At 46.4% G+C, this 23,979-nt stretch overlaps 1 protein-coding gene across 2 annotated transcripts in view; it reads right to left on the bottom strand.

The window, feature by feature from the left end:
- The window catches only part of CLCN7 (chloride voltage-gated channel 7), an 823,350-nt gene that overhangs the window by 674,131 nt on the left and 125,240 nt on the right, over window positions 1-23,979 (bottom strand). For both annotated transcript variants that reach the window (XM_069646815.1, XM_069646816.1), the window contains one exon: window positions 22,834-22,943. In XM_069646815.1, coding sequence (XP_069502916.1) covers window positions 22,834-22,943 — 110 coding nt within the window. The remainder of the gene's footprint in view (window positions 1-22,833; window positions 22,944-23,979) is intronic.

Raw genomic sequence — 23,979 nt, 5'->3', positions numbered from 1 at the left:
CACATTATGGGAGGCATTTAAGGTAGTGGTGAGGGGAGCAGCAATATCTAAATCCAAAGTTCTGCAAGGTGGGATAACACATGAGTTACACGAAGCAGAAAAGAAACTAGAGACAATTATGCCTAGAGGCTGGCATTCCCCTGAGGAGGCTAGAACTATAAGACAATTGCAACAAGATTGTGGGGTTTATTGGGAGATATTATGCAACCTGAACTATTAAAAAAAAAAAAAAAAACATTTAGAAAGACAGCATGCGGGGGAGATAAGCCGGACAGGACTGAGGAATGAGACACACAGAAACAATTAGAGCAGTACGGGGAATGAACGGACAAATACTTGATATTCAAAAAGGAGTGAACAATGGCTTTTTAGAGTTTTACCAGCAACTGTATAGGAACGTTGAAGAGGGTAAAGAGATTGATGTGATGGGACTGCGGAGAAAGAGAACTTAGAGGTTCCAATCACGTTAGAGGAACTAGAAGCAGTGACCAAGCTTTTAGCTCCTAGTAAGGCTCCAGGGGCAGATGGTCTCCCTAGCGAGTTCTATAAAACATACATGGTGGAGTTGCTCCCCCAGCTACTAGCAATACTAAAATGAAGCGTTGGATAGGGGGACGTTGACAGAAACTCTGAGGGAGGCGATTATCATCCAGTTTCTTAAGCCTAACAAGCCAAACATGGACTGCAGGTCATATAGACCGCTATCCATGCTTAATCAAGATAGCAAAACTCACAGGAGTACTAGCGAATAGGCTGAGACCGGTTATCAACTAACGTATACATCCCGATCAGACCAGGTATGTTCCGTGCAGAAGCATTTCCGACAACCTTAGAAGGCTCCATCATGTCATAGATGAAACGGAAAAGAACTCAAGAGGTCGCAATAATTTCATTAGATGCAATGAAGATCTTCGACTGTCAAATGGCCTTGGTTCATGGCGGCCTTGAAGGAATATGGGGTTGGGCCCACGTACCTTGGGTGGGTACAACTGCAGTACAGCACACCACTGGCTAGAGTCAGGATGGGGGCGACCATCTCATATCGATGGCAACTCAGTAGGGGCACTAGACGGGGATGCCCGTGATCCCTGATGCGGTTTATTTTAGCACTGGAAGCCCTGGCAACAATATGGAGAGGTGGGAATCAGCACGAAGGGAGGGCAACACCTGATATCAATGTATGCTGATGATATGCTGTTCTATTTAAGAGGCGAACCTACAATATATTCTGGAAGTAATTGAGCGATATGCGGTGCTCTCTGGCATAACAATGAATCCCAAGAAATCATATATATTCCCCCTAGGCAGATAAAGGGATACCAAGAGAGGAACTGCCTGTATTACAAGTAATAAAATGGGAGACTAGGACCTTTAGATACCTGGGGATTGATGTATATCACACGGCTGAGGCCGAATACAAATCAAAACAGAGAAAGAGGTGGCTAACATTGAAAACAGTATGAGGTTCTGGGCCAAGCTCCCTCTGACCATGATGGGGAGAGTGGCATTGTTAAAGATGGTGGTGCTGCCTAGGTTGTTGCACTTTTTTGAGAATATGCCACACATGATAACCAAGCGATTCTTTGTTAATCTCCAAAGTGTATGTAGAGGGTTCATATGGCACAACACTAGAAACAGAATAGCACTATGGAAACTACAAAACATGTATGACCAAGGGGGCATTAAATTGCCCAACTTCGAGATTTACTTTCTGGCCTGCCAACTACAATATGTAGCTAGGTGGTTACCGGAAGACTCAATGTCGGAGTCCAGATTGTTGAGGGCTGAATGTGACCCGTTCTTCCTGAAAGAGTGGATATGGTTGCCGAAATCACAGCAAGATGGATGCACAAGAATGCAAGAATTGGGATGGAAGATTTGGCGAAGGGCTTGCCGGGCCATACAGAACCTGACCCTGTGTTCCCCACAAATGCCTCTAGTGGCAATGATCGGAGTGGATGAGCAATTGAGGAAGATAATCCAGAGGCATCGGGAACCGATTGGTATAGCAACACTGGGGGGATGTATGGCAAGATGGTAAGGTAGTGGAATTTGGCACTCGGGTAGAAGATACCAGTCTACACCGAGGAGAGTATATCACCTATACTAGGTTGGTGCGGAAGGTAAGACACACAGGGTCAGAAATAGTGATAGAGGGTCAGCCCGACACGGCCATGGAAACAATTTATGATATATCAGGCGGAGGCCACGAGGTCTCCTGAATTTACAAACTGCTGAAGTCAAGAGTGCTCCAGTTGAGACGGGTCTGGGAAGAGAAAGCTGGGGAAACTATGAATGATGGGTTGTGGGCGAGGGTTCAGAGATATCAAAAAAAAGTGTCCAGGAACGCAAGGATGCAACAAATCCAGTTATATATTACCCATAGGGCATATTTGACCCATCAGAGGATTGCACGGTTCAAGAATGCAGGAATACAAACAAGTCCTAAATGGAGGGAGGTGAACACAGGAATGATACATATGTTCTGGGCTTGCCCAGAAATAAGGAGATTCTGGGAGGGAGGTGGCCCACCGTTTGGCCGAGAAGGGGATTAAATGAGAGGTAGAATCTTTGTGGAAATGCATGGTGGAGGGGGGGCTCTAGGCCACGCAAGTTGGAACATGTGAGTAAACTCAAAGACTTGGCTTATATACTTGCCAAGCGCAGAATTGCCATGGGCTGGAAAGCCAACAATACACCAAAAGTAGAAGTTTGGTGGCACGACCTTCAGAAATGGGTGGATGCAGAAACGGTGTGGAGTGAAGCAGTCAACAGAGGTGGGGGGGTGAAGTAGCGGAGACATTGATGACTTGGAGGCACTTAGTGGCTACACTGTCTGGGTTAGCCCAGACCTACCTAGAAGACGAGGATTCCTCAGAGGGTGCGGAGGGGAGGGTACCCCCAGATAGAGCAATGGACGATGGTGATGAGTAGGCTCGGGATAGGGGGGAGGGCAACGGGGAGTCAGTGGACATAGCATGATACTGTTGAAGCTATGACTGATGTTCACTGTGTTTTTTTTGTGGTTGTTTTTGTTTGTTAAAATCTATAAAAACTGTTTAAAAAAAACTTATAAGTGCAAGTGCTTCTTTGCTGTGCCCATCTAACTAGATGAGTACTTACCTACAGCTCAAATCTTCCTCTTAAGATAAGCCTGACTGCTATGCCACTCTACCAAGGTCCTGAGTTAGTACAGACTGATTTGAAGAGTTGGGGGATCTACAAACCACTGGGATAGCTTACTAAAGGCGTACTACCAGTAGGACTTTAGGAAAACTTCCCTGACGATAAGACTGCTACACCAGGAAGCTGCCAACCATCCAAGCAATGGACTGTGCACCCGCATTAAAAGGGCCTTTGCTACAACTCCTGAATAGATATTCTCCTGATGTGGCCCTTCTTATGGAAACAAACCTGGCTGGCTTGGCATGTCACTTCTTCAAATGAACAAATTATAAAAGTCTGCCATGCGTGCTGCGTTCTCCAGGGGCTCTTGGTTCTTTACCCAAATGCTTACCATTTAAGACTCTTCCAATTAAGCGAGACCACAGGGGCAGATTTGTTTTCATCAGGGGGTAGCTTGGGAGGGGGTGGGCAATGACACTATGGGTATTTTTGCTATTTATGCACCTCCACCACTCTTCATGAAACTCCTTGATCCTATTCAGAATTTACTAGTCCCATCCAGCAGAGAGTTGCATCACTGGGGGAGATTTCAATGACGTCATGGACCTGCTTATTGACTAGACACCTACGGGGTATGAACGCCAATACACCCACTAAACTGCATACTTTTGCATCCGCACCCAGCCTTTGCGAGGCGTGGTGGGCAATGCATACCCAAGATAAAGACTTCTCATTTTATTCAGGCGTTCACGCACCCATGTCCAGGATTGACTACTACTTTGTGCTCCATCAAGATGCGCATAAACTGGTGTCTGTTAGATTCCTAGCGAGAGGAATATCTGACCAGGCACTGCTTCTTAAGGGGGATAGATACAATGTTGGGGCAGGCTGGTGTCTAAAAAACATATCTCTGTTTCTCTGATGTTGGTGAGGGCATTACTACCAAAACGGAAGAATACTTTGCACTTGATGGGTCAGTCCACAGCCCAGTCACACTCTGGGAAAGTTATAAGCAGTACTCGGGGGGGGGGGGGGGGGGGGGGGGGCGGGGGGGGAACTAAGATCCCTGATCTCAGCGCAACGTAAAACCTAAACACATAAAATAGGGGAAGCCGAGACTGGGGTCAAAAAGGCTCGGGGAGGAATTTTAGATCAGCTTCCTTGCAACAAAGATTGCATCTTTCAGCAAAGGCCGTGCTTGAGAATGTCGCTTTAGATAATTTGAAACAGGCCCAATGGGATAAACTAGGTTGAATTTCTGTAACAAGCGATACGGCTGGGAAGAGGGTTGGAAAAGAAGTAGGAACGTTCGGGAATTGGCAGATGGAGTGATCTCGGGCGACCGAGAAATAGTGGAGGACTTTGCAGATTATTAGGAGGCCCTGTACTGAATTCCTCAAGGCACTTGACAGCTTGCGAGTCCTGAGTCACTACAATATATCACACTCCCACAAATCTGTGGACTGTCACAATCTCTCAATTTAACTGCAGAAAATGTTGTTCGTTGGACAAAGCTGCTGTATGAGTCACCTGTCACTGAGGTTAGGGTGAACTGGGATGACCTCCAGCTCTTTCTCCTTAGGGTGCACCCCCCCCACCCCATTCTGTTCGCCCTGGCCAATAAACCGCTTGTGATAAAACTTGGAGAAGACTCGATTTAGTTCAGATTCTAATGGCCAACTGGGTTCAATTGTGACTACAATACCACAGAAATATGGGACGTTCAATGTTCCCAGGGTAAAACGGCATAAATCTGTGTTTTTCAAGTACAATGGAAGGAGCATGAGCTCCCTCTGGACTGCCATATCATAAATCAAGAGACGGTTTTAAATATTTGGGCATACAAATGGGTGAGGACCCCTTACACTTTATTCCCTCTAAAGGATATCCCGTTACAGACAGATTTACACAAGATGACAAGCATTGGAGGTCACTCAGGGGAAAAGCTGCTTTGTTCAAAATGCTGATTCTACCTAAATACACATACATCCTCCAAAATGCACTGCAGGCGATCCCCAAGTCAGAATTCGCTAGGGTAGATACTACCCTACGGGAGCTTATTTGGAGAGAAACGCAACCACAAATTGCACCGACTACACTGCAGCACTCAGTGTGGGAGGGGGGCATTGGCCTTTCCAATATTAATGGGCAAGCCAATTTATGACGGTTAATGACTGGCTGCACAGTGACATCAGTTTGCCCCACATTAAGGGCAAAAGGGCTTGGATAAAAGGAACCTCACAGATATAAGTTTTATAAGGGAGTTATGGGGACCTTGCTCCTCCTGGCATGACACCACACTTAAGATTTGGAAGGATGTGATCCAAAGTCTTGATGGCAAGCTGACACTGGCACAACCACTATGGTACAACAGGAATCTACGTGAAATCAAAAATATTGGTAAATTTACAGTCTGGCTCCAATGTAATATCCCAGTTCTTGGCAATGGGATGGGTGAGGGGATTCCTATTCCCTTTAAATGATCTCTAACGATATATTGAGAAGCTTCCCTTACATATCATTTGTCTGATTCAGTCTAGCCACATCTATGACTCATACAGCCACCTAGTTCCCTCCACCTGTGCCAACAAGAAGGCAAGAACCAGGTGGGGATCCAAACGGAATATATATTTATTGCATGATATGTCCAATGAATATTTGCACCAAATGATTAAACACGCCACCTTCTCTGGGGCACAAAACAAAGCTTCAATACACTCACTTTTTGAAATCTAACTTTTGTGTAGATGGGACAGGCCAAATAAACAGTTCAACCCTCCTGTCCCACAGAAACCCCCAAAGGTCAAAAGAACAAGTTACTTTCTTACCTGGTAACGTTCTTTCGATGGGATGGTCCGACGACGTATTCCAGATCCATGACAGATAGATGTCCACAGCTGTGCTGCTTCGGAAAATCTTCGGCGTCTGCGTCCTGCGTCGATGACATCGATGCGCCGTCCCAGAGGACCTCCTCCGACGGCCGACGTCACCCGATGTGATAAGTAGGACGCACGACGCCCATAGCCTCAGTTATAGTTTTCCCAGAACGTGTGCCACCAGTATTCTGCCAGTCAGACACACAAGGCCTTGCGGAACGCAAGCTGCAATCGCAAAAGAAATTCTGCAGCGGGGAAGGTAGGGAGGGAGCGATCTGGAATACGTCGTCGGACCATCCCATCGAAAGAAGGTTACCAGGTAAGAAAATAACTTGTTCTTCGAGGGGATTAGGTCCTCCGACGTATTCTATATCTATGACAGACTCCCAAAGCAGTACCAATCAAGGAGGTGGGAAAAGAATTTAGAACACAAATTTAGCATGCCCAATCAAACTGCGGAATATAGGACTGCCTTGCCAAAAACCAGATCCTGCCCTCTGATGGAATCGAGGGATTAGTGATGTACAAAAGTATGTACTGAAGCCCAGGTGGCTGCATCACAGATGTGACGAATAGGAACACCCCTCTGCAGGGCAGTAGACGCAGCCACTCCCCTGGTAGAATGGGCCCGCAAGCCAGCCGGAGGGTCCTTACCCGCCAAGCGGTAACACTCGGAGATAGCTAAAATAATCCAACGAGACAAAGTCTGTTTCGTCACAGCTTGTCCCAAACGCTTTCCAGCGTAACCAATGAAAAGTTGATCGTCCACTCTGACCCGGGACATGCGAGAAATATAAAAGCTCAACGCTCCTAGGATCAAGCCTATGGAGCCTCTCCTCTTCCTTACCAGGATGTGGAGGAGGATAGAACGCCGGAAGAACAACCTTCTGGCTCAAATGATATTCCGAAACCACCTTCGAAAGAAAAGAAGGACGAACTCTAAGGACAACCCTGTCCTTATGAAACACAGTGAAGGGTGGCTTAACTGAAAGTGCCTGTAACTCACTCACTCTGCGAGCGGAAGTAACCGCAACCAAAAACACAGTTTTAAGAGTTAGCAGTCTCAAAGGGCAAGAATGTAAAGGCTCAAACGGAGCACCCATAAGAAACTTAACAAGGTTCAAATCCCAACCGGGCACCAGAAAACGTGACGGAGGGAACACATTAGTGAGCCCTTTCAAAAACTGAGAAATTAAAAGGAATTCTAAAATAGGAACACTCGTCAGACGAGCGCTTAAATATGGACAGCGCCGCCAGGTAACCTTTAATGGTCCCCACTTGCAAGCCCCTGTGGGCCAAAGAAAGCAAAAAAGACAGAACCATGGGAATGTCATATTCAAAAAGGATCCATATTCTTAACTCTGCACCAGTCGCAGAACTTTCTTCAACGGCAACGGTACAGAGACTTTGTTGCCGACCGCCTGGCCGAGATCAACACCTCCATCACGTCTTCAGGGAGGTCCCAATCCTTATACCTCAACCTTTCAGAAGCCAAGCGTGAAGGTTGAGGGATCTGACCTCTGGATGGAGAACCTGAACCCCCTCCCGTGAGAGCAGATCGTCTTCGTCGGGAAGACGACGTGGAGGGCAGATGGACAAGTCGAGAAGGTCCGGGTACCACGTTCTGCGGGCCCACGCTGGAGCAATGAGGATCATCCGGGAACCGAACCTCCCAGTACTTGCGGGATGACGGGGACTGGAGGAAACTCGTACAGCAGTGGGAATGACCACTCCACCACGAACACGTCTCCTAAGGCTCCTTTTGGAGGAAATTCCTGCGAGCAAAACCTTTCGCACTTCCGATTGACACTGGAGGCGAAGAGATCTACTTGAGGGGTCCCCCAAAGGGCGAAGATCTCCAGGAGAATCTCCTGAGCCAGCTCCCACTCGTGAGAGACCGTGCTCTGCCTGCTCAGAGCATCCACCGTCTCGTTGTCGTCTCCGGCCAGATGAACAGCCGAGATCGAAACTTCCTGCTGGATGGCCCAGAACTCGAGTTGCATCGCCTCCCTGCACAGAGGAAGTGACCCTGCCCCCCGCCCCCCTTTTTGTTGAGGTAGTGCATGGCCACCGTGTTGTCCATTAGAATCAGGACACTCTTTCCTCGCACAGTCGGCAGAAAAGCCTTCCGGGCTAGCCCGACGGCCCTCAGCTCCAACAGATTGATATGGAGTCTGGACTCCGACGGAGACCAACGACCGCTGACTGTCAACTCGTTGGCATGAGCTCCCCATACCGTGAGGGATGCGTCCGTCCCGATCGTCACCTCCGGCCAGGGCAGTCAAAATGGGGCCCCCTTCATCAGATTGCTTCGACGGCCCACCACAGAAGGTCCTGGGTGACCGGGGGCGGCACCTGAACAGGGTCCAACAGCCTGCCGGAGGACTGTGACCACTGGAGCTTGAGTGCCCACTGCAAAGATCTCATCCGCAGACGAGCCTCTGGCACCAGAAGAATGCAGGATGCCATGAGGCCGAGCAGTCTCAAGAACTCGACGCTAGGAGATTCTGGGCAAGTTGAAACTTGTGCACCATCTGCTGAATGTGAAGAGCCCTCACCTGGGGAGGAAAACACTGCCCCAGGAATGTGTCGAGTACTGCTCCGATGTACTGGAGCCGCTGCGTTGGTGTCAAATGGGACTTCTTTAAATTGAGGGAGAAGCCCAGCTTGTGAAGGGAGTGGCAGGTGACGGACAGATTATCCAGGACTTGCTCGGGAGAGCTCCCTCTGATCAACCAATCGTCCAGGTAGGGGTAGACGTGAATCCCCCTTTCCTGAGATGCGCTGCCACCACCACCATGAGCTTGGTGAACACCCTCGGGGCGGAGGTCAATTCGAACGGCAGGACCCGAAACTGAAAGTGCGAGTCGCCAACCGCGAACCCCAGGTACTTCTTGTGCTTGGGATGGATCGGCACATGGAAGTAAGCATCCTTGAGGTCGAGAGACACCAACCAGTCCTGAAGTTGAAGGGCCTGGAGGACTTGAGAGAGAGTAACCATCTTGAACTTGTCCTTCCTGAGGAGTTTGTTCAAACCGCGCAAGTCCATGATGGGTCTCAATCCCCCGTCTTTCTTCGAATCAAAAGATAAGGGGAATACCATCCCTCTCCTCTCCGCTACAGGCACCAATTCTATGGCGCCTTTCTCCAGCAGGGCTTGAATTTCCTGCGCAAGGAGCGGATCCGGACTCTTCAAAGAGAGCTTCCCAGGTGGATTGTCTTGAGGCCTCTGCCGAAAAGGAAGACAGTAGCCATGGGTTATGATCTCCAGAACCCACACATCTGAAGTAATGGCTTGCCACTCTACAAGATGCTGCGCCAGCCTTCCCCCAACCGGCGAATCATGGGACCTGGCCTCATGACTGAGTGGTAGTGGCTGCGGCATTGCCTGAGGGCAAAGAGGCAACTGCCCGAGCGGCCTTGGCACCTCGAGTACCCTTGTTTCCACGGTGGCCTCTCACTGCTAGCTCCTCTCGCTTTACTGAAGGACAAGTAATAGCGAAAGGAACCTCCCCTCCATTGCTGTCCCCTAGGACAAAAAGGCAGAGGTTGGCAAACTGCAGCGCCCAACGACTTCACTGCAGCTTTGGAGGTCTGCAACCTCTCAAGGCTCTCGACAGCCTTGCTGCCAAAAAGGTGTTCACCGTCAAAGGGCATGTTGAGGAGCCGGGACTGCACATCAGGAGTGAACCCAGAGTTCCTCAACCACGCAAACATGCGTATTACGGTGCTTGCCGCCATGGACCGGCTGACACAATCTGCCATGTCCAAACCCGATTGAACAGCCTCACACATGGCATCCTTGCCATCATGAACCATAGCAAGGAAACCATCCCGTTCGTCCCCTTTGGGAATATGTTCAGCAGCTAAAGCAACACAGTTCCACAGAGTGTGTGTGAAACGAGACAAGGCACATATGGAGTTGGCCGCCTGAAGCGCCATAACCCCCTGAAGAAAACACTTTCTTCGCCCAGCCGTCAAAACGTTTGTCGTCCCTATCGGGAGGGTTGGTAGGATACGACGCCTGCTTTGCCGGGGCCGTAGCCGCCTGCACCACCAAACTCTCCGGAGTGGGGTGCCTGGACAAGTAGCAGGGGTCGCTACTGGCTGGACGGTATTTTCGCGACAAAGACTTGCCCACTGTCGGGAGACTCTCCGGAGCAGTCCAAGCCGCCGCCACCCTTCTCTGCAGAGCCATATGAAACGGCAAAACCGGGTCAGTGGGGGGGGGACCAAGATCAAGGATGTCCGTGAGATCATCCAGAAGGAACTCCCCTGGGGGAGCTGACCAACCCAAGTACTCGGTGACCCGAGACATAAGCTCATCTGGAACCGTAACCGGACCAAACCGTCGGAGCCTTCATCACCCTCTGAAATGTACACCAGACGGGGAGAGGAAGACCTCTGGGGGCCAAAGCAGTGCCTGACCTTAGCCAGAGCCTTTCTAGGGGCTAACCCCGTGCCACGGGGCCCCTCCGACACCACCGCCTCTAAAGGCGTTGAGGGCGCCGAACGAGTCGGCCCCGGCGTCGACAGAAAAGGCGTCGACGTCAGCTGCAGCGCCGCCAGCATCGACGGCGTCGACACAGGCCTCGAAGCGTGTCTCGACGACCTAGACGCCGACGACCCTCTCGGAGGCGGAGCCTCGAGAGAAATTGTCGACGACCTTGGCGCCACAGGCGTCGACGTCTTCTTCGAAGACGGCGCAGGATCACGCGGTCTCGAGCACGTCGAGGACCGGGACCTGGAACGGGCATGGTGAGAACGGCTACCCTTGTCCGAGCGGGACCTCTCCCGCAAGCCGTGCCGACCACCCGAGCCCGAAGGCGTACGAGCGGTGTCTCTCGACCGGTGCTGACCGACCCCACTCGGAGGCACGGACGGACCGGTGCCCTGCGATTCAAGAATCGCTAGCATCTGCTTCCCGAAGGAAGCCCATTCCTCCGGTGTCGCTTGCATGGGGGGATAAGCGACCCGCCGATGGGAGGAGTCCTCGGAAGAGGACGGGGAAGGCGACCGATGCCGGCGCTTCCGGGAATGCCTCGAAGAGGCGGAGGAGTGGCGAGACCCACTCCTGGAAGGAGACCCACTGGACTTCTGACGATGACGCGGAGAGTCGCCCCTCGAGTCATCCATCGAAAGCCCTGCAGACCTTGACTTCCGGGGCTTAGACACCCGACCTACCGACAGCTTCTTCTTGCGTTCCTGCAAGGCCTTTCCCATGAGCGACTGGCAGACGACACAGTCGTCCGTATCGTGGGCCTCCCTGAGGCACCAGAGGCAGGCATCGTGCAAGTCTGTGACCGACATCTTGGACCCACAGTCCCCACATTTCTTGAAGCCCGGACGTGGGGTTGAAGACGAAGTAGACATCGCCACGAACAGGTATTCACAAAAAACCGAACAGGTTCAACGAACCGAGAATTGAAAACAGCAAACTCCAAAGAGTCGAGGCGTACCGAGATTCACGAAGTGAACACGTTCGCGGAAAAAAAGGAACTGAGGCTATGGGCGTTGTGCGTCCTACTTATCACATCGGGTGACGTCGGCCGTCGGAGGAGGTCCTCGGGGACGGCACATCAACGTCATCGACGCAGGAGCCGAAGATTTTCCGAAGCAGCACAGCTGTGGACATTACCTGTCATAGATATGGAATACGTCGGAGGACCCAATCCCCTCGAATTAAACAATACTGTGGAACATTACAAAATGGTGACCTTGATATTCCTTTTCTGAAGTTGGATTTAAATCACAATGCCATTGTTCATTTGTGTAAAATACTTACTTCCGCACAGTGCGCTTGACTTATAATCTCCCTGCGCACATGCCAATCTTGCAATGTGAAAGCACATCAAACATTGAAAAACAGCACATTTATCAAATGGAACCTTTTCCTCCTCTTCCCTGAAGCAATACAAAATATCATCTATCGGGGTCACTTTCTCACTCTCAGGAGAGCGTGTATATTTCAATTAGGGACTTCACTTTATTTCATTTAGCAAGACACTTCTCTGCTCCAGCACCAAACGCCCTGACATTCAGTATGTATTTATCACCTCTCTGCTTTAAGGCAAGGTCTGAGGAATGGTGAACATTATGAATTTTCATTTTTAGGCAAGGACATCCCTTCCTTCGAAGAAGTTTTGGGGTTGGGAAGGAAATTAGGAAACTAGGAATAACAACTCACTTTAAATGACCTTTCTTATTCACACTGGGAGCAGTTTTGTTAATTTCAAATGTTAACAAAATCACCCTATGTTATTTAGCTAAAAGGGAATTCATTGAATTATTATTTTGTAAAATGCTAAGGGTCTACTTCCATACCCTCACCCAATAAATCAGGGGAAGGTATTAAATCCAACAAATCCCCACACTTGGTTCAGTTAGACACATTACTTCTATAGAATGTCTCTTGGGCTGACGCTCAGGAAAGACATCAGCATTTCTGGACCTCTTAGGAAAAACAGGGATCTGGTCAGGCACCTCAATCATGTATATTCACAAACATAAATCCCTCTATTTGGCTCTTCTTGCAATGATCTCAGCATCTGTCTCAGATTTCCTTCAGTATGCTTTTCAGTAATTCCACCCCAGGTAGACAGGCACCATCCAGGTAAGGTTAAATTCTGCACCCCTCTTTCAGTATTCACTTAGATGATTATAGCCAGCCCTCCTCCTCTCTGGCTTGTGCATACATATTTTAACCTGAAAACCACCACTGGAGTTTTCATTTTACATTCTTCACCTAAAATGTCACTACATGGCAGCTTTTATTTTACACATGAACCCAATATATATGTTTTTGTTCCTCTAATCATGCTGCTCGTAACAAACTAATTCCCGTCTCGGCAGGAGGTTTCAGTTTATACAAAAATTATAATTGTTCTGAAATAATTTCTACCCAGATATCCAATTTATTAAGTTATAACATCCCCACATCTCTGCTTTCTGACATTTTCTGGTGTGTTGAAAGCACATTTTTGGTTGCAACTGTTCCCAAGGTCAAATGATATGGGTTACTTCAATAAACCAGCCTGGTCAGCAGCTTTGATACTTGAACCATTATAGTGCGACCTATGATTCCTGAGAAAATGAACAAACTATGATTATCCATTTAAACTAATGGGAATCTTCAAACATATATACAGATCCTGACTTTCATTTCACAGCCAAGTTTAATTTCTCCTCTGAAGAGGGAAACTACTCCATTGTTGCTTACCTGGTGTGAAGTAATCAGCCTTTCTTCCCCAAAGGCTAATGGTCATCCTGTTGCTTATCTCAGATAACAGTCCCAATGAAATTCGTACCTGGTCACTGCTCGAGTCTTCTGAATAGAAACTGAGCCCTTCTCAGGAGGTAGAAACTTAAAGTCATGCCTCTAGAAACAGACAATCATGTTTGTGAAGTTTACATTTCCTTGGGTACATGAGGCTTTCGGTTTATTTTTAATATAATTGCGTCTTGCTGCCACTTGTTCAGTTTCTCATCATATGTTCATTTTGGCAAGGGACATTTTTACTCCATGTGTTTTATTTCAGCTGCAAAATGCACCCACTGAGTTTCTGGGTTTGCAAATGCCATGCTGTCAATGTAGAATAAGCCTTTCATTTTCCATGGCTTTGTCAATCACATTCAAGGCCCAATCAGTATGTGGATTTTTCTTTATTTGAAAAAGCCTTATGATGTGACAGATGCGAATGAAATACTGCCTTCTTATTTTGGCATTAATCTATGCATGTATTCCATGCCCTGCAATGTTTAGGCCCAAAATGGCTAAACGCAGTTTCCTTCTCGGGCAAAATATATCCCACATCTCCAATGCAAGCATGGGCTGCCAGATACTGAGCAATATCACCATGTTCAAATAACTCCTCCCTTACAAGCACAATTCAGAGATTCTCGGAAGATCACAGTGTGTTCACCATTGGAGGTTAATCTATTGGTGGAACAGAATACCACGAGGGTCACCTCCACATTTCCCAAGATTATAACATCTTTCACAACTCACAATTTATCCAACCTCAAGGCTAAGAGGGAAACAGATGTAGGCCCGATAGAACAGAGGACAGGGTGGAAGCTCCAATGTTCCTACGTCAATTTGCAATCTCAACCCGATTCCAACTTGTTCAATTTAAGATCCTAGACAGGACATGCTATTCGGGTACGCTGTTCTTTAGATGTGGGTGGGCAGCTCACATGCTCTGTCTGCGATGTGACAATTCAAACAGAACATTTTTTCATACAATGTGGTGGGAATGCCCACAGATCATATGCTTCTGGTCCAAGACCCTCAATAAATTGGCAATTACCATAGGGGCAGATCTACCACATGATCCTAAATTACTGCAGGTGGGAATTTGGGGTCAAACTTCCTTTAATCTATTTGTGAAAGGGTTCTTGTACACTGCGATCATCCTGATAAAGCTAAAAGTAGCCATGATGTTGGGAAAACCGAAAGCCCTAGGTATGACAAATGGGTCTCAGCTGTACATGTCTGTCACTGGAAAGGAGAGTGTATAACGCAGAGGGCTGTCCGGTTAAGCTCCAGATAATCTGGGGTAAATGGGAAGAGGCATACTAAATGTTTAATCAGTGATTCCAACTTTGGAAGGGTGGTGGTTTGGGCGGGTTCATGATCTGCTCACTCAATGTATCGCTGGATTTTTTTGTAATTTTGTATTTCTGTGCTGTACTCAGTTCTGTTACAGGTTTGAAATTAATCAAATGTGATATTAAAAAAGTGAATATTGTGGGGAAAGTATCAATACTTGTAGTGGCACATAAAGCTGGTGGTGAATACATTTGTGCAGTTACTTATGACAGCTGAATAAAGCAGCGACACTGAAAGACATGCCCATGCCAATTGTGAGAAACCAAAGGGTGTCTCGCTGCTCAATCCCCAGGGAACTGTCAGCCAGGTGGCCAGTTCATGACCATCACCTTTGGATCCTGTTCCTAGGGGTGGACCAGTACAGGAGGATCACCTGGATGATTGGTCCCTGGGGAGTGGGAATGGGACACCCGCAGGAGAGACAGTATCCCTGTACCCATTTTCCTGTAGAACACCCTAATTCCATGTACCATCTAGGAACTTTACCCTCCCGTTCCCCCATTTCCTACACACACTCTGCTGCATGGACAAACGGCTTCAGGGAAAGACAAACTCGCACACCACCAGTCCGTTTGACATGTCCCAACATCGGGGTCAGGCAATTATTTCAAAGAAGGTAGCAGGCGCTCCTCTCCAGAAAGAACATGGCATGATAACCTATTCTGAGATGAGAGTTTGCAGCACACGTTTTTTGCTCACTGTACCTTTCACAGATGGGAAATATCCATTTGCATATCAGTCTTTGTCCCGCTCACATGGACAGTCCAGCACCGAAATGCTATGGCAATTCCTCTCTGAACAAGAGTACCAAAAGCAACCCCATACACGTGTTTCAGCCTTGTTGGGCCTCATCAGTGAGGTGAAGCATTGCGTCTCCGTGCACAGTGAGCAGGGAGTACACGTCTGGTGCATCAGCCGATGCTGGCGAGTGAAAAGGGAGACCGGCTTGTGATGGTGAAAGAAAAGGACAGAGTTTGAAGTGCTTGTTAGGTTGTCAAGAAACCGCAAGCAAAAGCACATTGTAGCAAGACTGAAGAATGCCGAGATTGTGCATGTGAGAGAAAATAACTGAAAGGTGGTGAATAGTCAGAGGTCATACGAAGAGAAAGTCAAGGGCACAAGCCCCCCTTGTACAGTCGAAAGCCTTTGACAAGTAGTGAAAGGAACTGCAGATACCAGAAGGCCTCAGGAGAGGAAGCCGGTACAAACCTTTGAACTGTAGCCAGTATTGTGGGTTGCACGTAAGACGGCAGCCGTGAGAAAGAGAAGCTTGATTGTGAAAAGTAAACACACTTGCTACAATATAACAGAGTGGCCCGGCGAGACGTGATCGCCTATCGAAGTCGCTATATCGAACTGGCAAGTACGTAAAAGTGAAAACATGAAAGATTGCAAAGAAACAAGTGTGATGCTGGCAGTTTGAAGCCTCGTGCCCGATCGAGGGAAGCCAGAACTGCCTACAGAGGAAGGTCTAAGCCAGGAGGTGGGGGACCCGAGTGAACCGGTGAAAGTGAACCAAATGTGTTTAAAAAGACATTAAAAATTACTCCTGAGTAGAACTGGTTAAGTTAACTGAACTGTGATTTGAAGGCTATAGTGAACCCGACGGAGGGATGCTAATTGAAAGCAAGGGGAAGTGAATCCCGTATTTTGATAAAGTGACTTAACAGTGGTGTAAAGACGAAGGTGAACCCAACGAAGGGGTATCACGAGAAAGCCTCAGAAGAGGGAAATCCTGCATGATGAGTTTGGGGAAGGTCTTGTGCTGCCAGGCAAAAGATATGGATTAGATGGATCCTGCCTTTTTGGAAGAACGGCTTCCTGATGTCTGTAGACTCAGGGGGTGCTCGCAGTCATGCCAATGTTCCGCCTTATCCCGTGATGCAACGTTGGGAAGGGAGTATATTAGTTCAGCAGTCCTGAAATACCGAAAACCTTTTGGACATTTTAGTTTGCATTACACTCTTGTTATACATATCATTGTACCGCACCCTTTTGTTATATAAAGTAAGAATTTAGCAACAGGATTATTAGTATAGGCCATTTTGTTTTGACACAACACCGCTAGGACAGCGTTTTCTTTACTTTGATGGTCGTAGCTTGCTCCCATCCTAGATTTAGATTAGGCATTTTCTCACTCATATACTCTTTAATAAACACCCTTGGAGTATACTACTTGTGGCGGTCGTGCTTCTGATAACCATGCCTTCCTTACACAATGCAAATGTGTTATGCATTATAGAGGGAAGCAAGATAGCCACAGTGTTGGATATATAGTATTAGATTTGCCATCACCAAGCCTCCAGGAAAATAAAGAAGACTCTGCACATAACACGAATCATCATATTCCAATTTAAGTTCTTGTCTTTTGGTCTAGTTTCTGCATCAGTTTTCCAGAAGGTTGTGCATAGGTTGTTTGGTGACAGAAAAAATAAAAGTTTTCAAGACGAGAAGTCGAAGATGATGGAACATGATACAAATGAAAAAAACATATTAAAGATACTCCTTCATCTAGGATTGATGCAAAGTTCGAACAAATTAAAGAGATAGACTTGGGGAATCAAGTATCAGGTCCAGGTGTTGAGCCCAAGGTCAGCTTGGTGAAAGCAATCAAAGAGTTGACAGTTTCTTAGAGCAAAGATCAATTAAGCTGCTCCATGGGAATAGTTGAATATTATCAGTATTGTGTGCCCAACTTTGGGAACAAAGTTAGGAGTATGTGTGAAATTCTCAAAAAGAATGTCACTCGTGTGTGTTTGGCCAAATATAAGGAATTTGAAAATATCAAGTTAAATCTTCCAAGAGGCTATAAAGGCTCCACTTAGGATTGCAATTGTCTTTCTAGCTTGGAGAGCTGGTCACTTGAGCTATTTTGTTATGATTCTTATTTTATTAAGTTACAGTGAATTATACCTAGCTCATAGCTTACAGAACCTAATATTACTGGACACAAGTCCACCATGTCTCCTCTTCCCCTCACTTACCATTTACCCAGTGTTTGCTCCAAGGATACTTCTATACAAGTTCAATTTTTAGCACCAAGACGTCAGTTAGCTGGCTTGGCAAACAGAGTGATCTCCCTTCATATAGGGATTGTTTCTTACAAACGAATCTGGTTAAAGCCTCCACACTACTAGGGCCCACATGAGCACCTGAAGTCCATCATGCAACCACTTGTCAACTGACTAAATCTAGTACCATGTTTTGTCAGTTCTGGATATTGCCATCACAATAAAACTGCTCTAAAGTGAGTCGTACTTGGAGTGCTACATTCATGCTTACCATTAACTTATCACATTTGAGAACCACACATCCCTACTTCGACAACCTTATCCCCTCACACTCATCCCAATCGTTTTTCCTCTATGGTCTAATTTTTCTTTCCCATCACCTGCTCCCCAAATCTCTCCTTCCTTTTCACAGACGGCGGTCTGGTGAAACCCTGGCAGAGTCACAATGCCACTTTTTGGGCAAGGACAGGTCCCAAATGACCACTATACAGGTGATGGGCCAAGTATAATGATTGAATAACAGACAAGCTCAACGGGGTGAGTAAATTCCAGACATGCAGCAAACCCCTCTCCAGCTAGCTCTCCATTTGGCACAGAGCCACATAGAATACAGTGGTGTCCCACGATAAATACGGTCCAAGTGGGGCTATACAAGACAACATAACATATTTCCAGCCCAATGGTCAGTTAGACACGTTTTTGTTCAGTATTACCCATGTAGTGCATGCGTCTAGAATGTGTAGAACCAAAAGAAGGTGTTCCTTCTGGGGCACAGAAATTCTGCAACTTTGTTCAAAATTAACATTTTAAAATTAACATTTTACTCTGTGTACAGACCATAAGATGTTTAAGGCCACTTTTGAAGCCAAGGGTCTAAATGTAGGGTTCTGGAGGAGAGCGAACTGGGGATCCAATGCCAGGATTTCAAGGTTAGACATGTCCCGGAAACTATGCCTTTGCAGATTGCTCATCACGCTTTCCCATCCAAAGCGGAGAACAACATATTCCATGGAACAAAGTGTATATGACTAGTATAATACACAAAGAAGTCTGGTTAGGACAAGTTAGGACTCATGACAATGTATTATGAAATGTGTTGGGAATTGCAGACTTGAGGGCACCTACAACATTCACGCATTCAGTGTGGCTGTTTCCTCTGCTGCACCTGTTGCTCCACAACCCATCTGCGCAGCAGGACCGCTGGTTCAGTCACTGTCGCTGTTCCTTAGCCTGCACATCTCCAGAGGGTGACTCTTACCACAATTGGCTCCCAGATCTATTCCACAGGCATTGGGGAATTCTGTTGCTGACCCTGCTCATCCATCTATCAACCGTGACCATCCCTGCAGTTTCTCCAAGGGCTCCATTCTGTAGGCTCTTCACTGGAATGACCCTGCCTTCACATATTCATTATAATCTTCTGTTGGGGGAATTCCCCAGACTTACCTGTGGGGTTTGTTTGCCTTTCATTCTTAAATTGATGTAGGGCTCATGTGCTGGGCCAACCCCTCTGCCTGCAGGTGAGGAGCATCTGCAATTACCCTGGTGAGTTGAACACTTGTGTGACATGCTGCGATCCTTCTGGGAACTTCTTTGGGTCCAAGCTGCTTCCAGTGTACTGCATGCAGACCTCAAACATCCCTTCATAGGTCAACACTGTCCCGTTGATTCCTATGGTTATAAAACTGAACACTGGTATTTCGGGGGTAATTGCACCTATTTGAGTACCAAAAAGTCCACTTGATCTTATGGGACTATAACAGTCTGTGGTTCTGCAAGACCGTCTTTCTGCATTTTTCACCATATTATGAAAGGTTACTGTACAGTGTACTTATCTGTAGATTTTAAAAATATGTCCAATTAATACATTTATTTAAAATATGTGTTAGCGATGGTGTGGACATTCCCTTTGTGTGGAATAAAACGGTTTACTATACCTTCAAACCAGCTCATAACTTCTGGATGGTTGCCTTGACTAACTAACACTGGAGAATCAAACTCAAAGAAAACCCTGTAAGCTAAGCAGGTTGACATATTGGACCCCAGAACCAGAGGCTACAAAAAAATCTTCCCAACAGTGGCAAACATCAGAAGAGGTGGTCTCCATGGAAATCCTAGGCAGCCATCCCCCTCAGGGAACACCAGGCATAACCACACAGAACGATTGGTAGAGCCTGATTGTAATTCAAATCTGAAATGCTACATCGTTATTCGCAGTCTCAACCCAAACACACAAATCCAACAAATTTAACTGCTACTGGATTTACAAATTAGGGACTCCATTTTGGGAGTCTTCAGGAAGAAAAAGGCTTCCTGTAAGCAAAGATAGATACAATTTATACAGCTAAGTTTTAAAGGAATGTGTGTCTATTGCTTGAATGTATCTGCTCACATTTATGTTTTGCTTGCATTTTTTTTTATCAATTTCTTTTATCACAGAACGCAGGGGGCACGATGGGGCAAATACCCATTGCTCTTCCCAACCCCTCAAATATTTCCTGACCCCAACCAAAAACTACATTTGAGAGGAAAAAAAACTGAAAAGAATTGCAGCAAAGAAAATTAGGCAGGTTTGGGAAGGGCGGGGTATGAGCAATAGACCCATTACCTTTTTGAAGTATACCGCTAACAACCACAACAACTGTCTGGGCACCTTGGTGGTAGCCACCACAATGGGGGAGCATAAGGTTCCCTAGAGAGCCACAAATAAAAACATTGCACCTACAATGTGATCTGGCCGTGACTCCGGGTGAAGAAATGGTCTCATGATCATTAGAAACATCCAGAAAGTGAAGGGGACTTCCAGAATGGGCCAAAATACGACTACCTTACATTGGGCAATGCTTCAAGGTAAATCTATCAGTTATGGCTATCAGTCCCTATCTTTATTGGGGGCCTAAGCGACAGGCATATCCAACCATCCTACATATGGAACTGCATTACCTGCAAAGTGTAGATATTGGATTTGATTTAAAACTTTTTTTAATCCAAGGTCCTTAGTTCCAAAGGTGATAATATGTTGCACAAATCCAAAAGTAACCTCCATAGGAAATTACTGTTTAAGATTATTCGGTTTACCTTAAAAGTTTCCATCATTTACACAAGGGAGCAGCAGGCAAACTCTAAAAGCTACAGGAAAGTACCCAGTTTGGTATATGGGATGTGCATACAAGACCACAATCAAGCACTTGGTATTTATGTATGGGTATTTATAGAGCATTAACTGAGGCCCAAATGCATCAAGGAGCAAGCGAAAAGCAAAGAACCAGGAAAGGCCACAGAGAAGGAGAAAGAACCAATAAAATGAGATGTTTTCAGACCCTTAATGAAACGACCATGGTCGGTAGTTTCGCATAATGTTGCAGTCAGGGCGGTCCATGAAGATGGAGCTAAGAATGAGAAAGTGTCAGTTGAGACGAGCTCACTGATAACGGGCTATTTTCAACAAATTCTGAGAGGCAGAAATGGTAACATGGTTGGGTCTCAAAAATTAAGGTTTGAAATAAGACGCAGGCGGACAAAGCATGGGACGAAACCAAAAGGTTGAAGTGCATGACCGGACCAGCCTAGAAAGTAGATAAGGGATAAACACCTCATGAGGATGAGCATGATGAACCCAATCGCATAGCCACTGGACACAATTATCGTGGAGAATTCATCTGAATCGCATTTACATCTCCAATACTTTCTAAATGCTCAAATTCAATACCCATCATAAGTGCTGTAGGTGTAATTTGTCTAACCAGAACTTGCACAAAGGATCCAGGTAGTCAATGGGCCTCATTTAGAGTCTGCCGGTCCAGAAACAACGGTGGCGGTAAACCCGCCGCCACCGTTGTTCTCCGGACTGACAGATTACGAGTTCTGCAGGCGGGAGGTGTCACTCCCACCAGCTCTGACCTGGCGGGAGTAACGCCACCAGCCTGCAGACGGAAATGGAAACACTGGCTCCATCATAGACGGAACCAGTGTTTCCATTGCCCCCATCCTCATGGAGTCCTATGGGGATTTATGGAATTCCGCCTCTGGTACCAGGTCACCGGGTTTGTAATTCATTCCAAGTCCGGCAGCAACCGGCTGGTTTTTCCGGCTCGGTTACCGCCGGACTTGGAATGAGGCCCAATGTCTTACATGAGCAAACAAATACAATAGGAGGCAAGCCAAAGTAACAAGTCAAACTCAATTACAGGAGCAATGTTTTTTTCTGCAAATGAAGGATAAAGCCGAGGCATTGCAGGTCTTCTTAAGATTTAAGATGGGAGCAAGTGAAGCTGATGTACCTACGTCTAAAGTGGAGCTTCAGTGTGGCCCACATAAGTGGACGCTTCACCAACTAGTTCTCATCATATCCTGCAATATAAAATGTACATCTGACCAAATCGTTTCACAACACTCTAAATTGTAGTGGAAGTCCTGGAATCGTGCTAGCGACCAGAGTCAGATTGTGCTTTAAAAGGTTCCTTTTTGCTCCAAGCCCATCATCATCAGTTTTATAATTAAGCAGCCGCTCCTAGGTCTCTTAGAAAGTGTATTAGGTCCTACGTTCTTTCATCGCCAGGTTTTTTTAGATTCGTTTTTTGCCGAAAATGTTTTAAAGAAATCATTGAAGATTTTTTGTATAGTTGGGGAGTCCACCCTCCCCTATTTAATCCCCATACCCAACCCCTCCTAGCCCTTATACCCCCTTACTACACCCCTTCATTTTTCAGTGTGTTTTACGTGAAACATTTTTCAGCAAAAAACTATTCGAAAAAACTCGGCGATGAAACAACGTTGTACCGGTGTAATGACAGTTCACCTTCTGCAGTATCATTGGACTTAAGGAAGTGTATCTTGGGAAGGATTGAGTTAGAGGTCTGTTCTCAAATGGATGAGGTGGCAGGGCCTCAGGCGTCTCTCAGATGGGATTGCAGGCTTGGTGGTCTAGTTCTTAGATGGACTGTACAGCTGGCTCTAGAGATCATCTCAGAATGGGTTCAGTGTGTAGCTTTAGGGCCTTGCTCGCATCCCTCCCCTTTGGGAATCCACCGAGCAAAAGTGATTTACTTTCATAGCATTCCATGAGAAAAAACATTTGATTTCTGTGTGTGTGTTTAAAGGCCTCTTTAAAAAAAGACATGTTTCAGAATTTAAAATGTGCACGTTACATTTTGAGGAAATATGCCATTTGAATATACATCTTTACATTTCATTTCATTTTGCAGTTTACCTCTATGTACGCCACAATGATGGACCCGATGACCACAAAGGAAGAGTTCAATGTTGCCCAGAGTAAAAGCGAGAAGGACAGGCCTCCTGTGTCAGTGAATTTATCAATATCTTGACATCGTCATTAAGAAAAGTAATAGTAAAGGGAAAATAACCATATTACTGTTCTGAACAGATTTGACAAGTATACACTAAACAATAGATTTGTATTGGTGAGGGCACAACAGACTTGGGTCTAAACAATACTACACAAATAAAGCCCACAAGTTACTAAAGCGTTTGGTAAAATTAAAGTAAACAAAACACGCTTCTATGTTTTACGTATGAAAATAATTTTTTAGCACTTTTAATAGCCTCTTAACACATTATGACTTTCCATTATGTCCAGTTAGCACAGTGCTATAGGTTTTAATTGTACCCTGTTGGCACACCATGATGGTTTCAAGTGCAGTTAAAAACGGATTGTTCCATTCTTGCCTCCTTTTTCTCAGCTGCTTTTATCGTAAGACGAAGATACTAGAAAGATGCTAGGCCAATCAATGCTGCCACAAGATGCCGGCCCTGCATACAATTGCTGAAGCATCTATAACTCAAGGCACAGCCTGCCTAACCAACCTTCAAACCAGTAACAAGAAGGTCCGAGTTGCTTGCAGTACATCCTCCCAGCACATCTATAAATACACGTTTATTTTTTGCAGACAAGCACTGCTGCTTGTTGCACTGCCACAATGGCCCCATTTGTGTGGCAAAGAGCAGTTATGCTCCGTTCATAACATGAGAAGAAAGAATATTTGCACTTGTCATAGAAACAATGCATTAGGGAAAGTTGCAATGTTCCTAGCTCTGGTAAAACAGTATTTGTATGTAAGCAGTGGCCGGGTTCTGCATGGCATTAGTACAAATAACCAGTGTTATTATCAGTGGTTAGAATTAATTCACAACCTTCGACAAACCACATTTTTTGTTAATTATTGGTCTTCCTAAGTGAGAGGGAATGCCCATACGTGGGTCTGCTGCTCGCTGTGCCATAGGGCATCAGCCGTCACCGCAATAATGGCTCCCAACTGAGCCCGAAACATGCATTTGTTTGCTTGCGTTGCCATGCAGAGGGAACCTGGCCTAGTAGTTTGGGTCGGTATGCTTCCAT

Source organism: Ambystoma mexicanum, chromosome 2q (assembly GCF_040938575.1).
Source record: "Ambystoma mexicanum isolate Mex_15411 chromosome 2q, UKY_AmexF1_1, whole genome shotgun sequence".
Classification (NCBI taxonomy): Eukaryota; Metazoa; Chordata; class Amphibia; order Caudata; family Ambystomatidae; genus Ambystoma; species Ambystoma mexicanum.
Note: the sequence above shows the minus strand (reverse complement) of the source record. Positions and strands in the feature narration are given on the sequence as shown.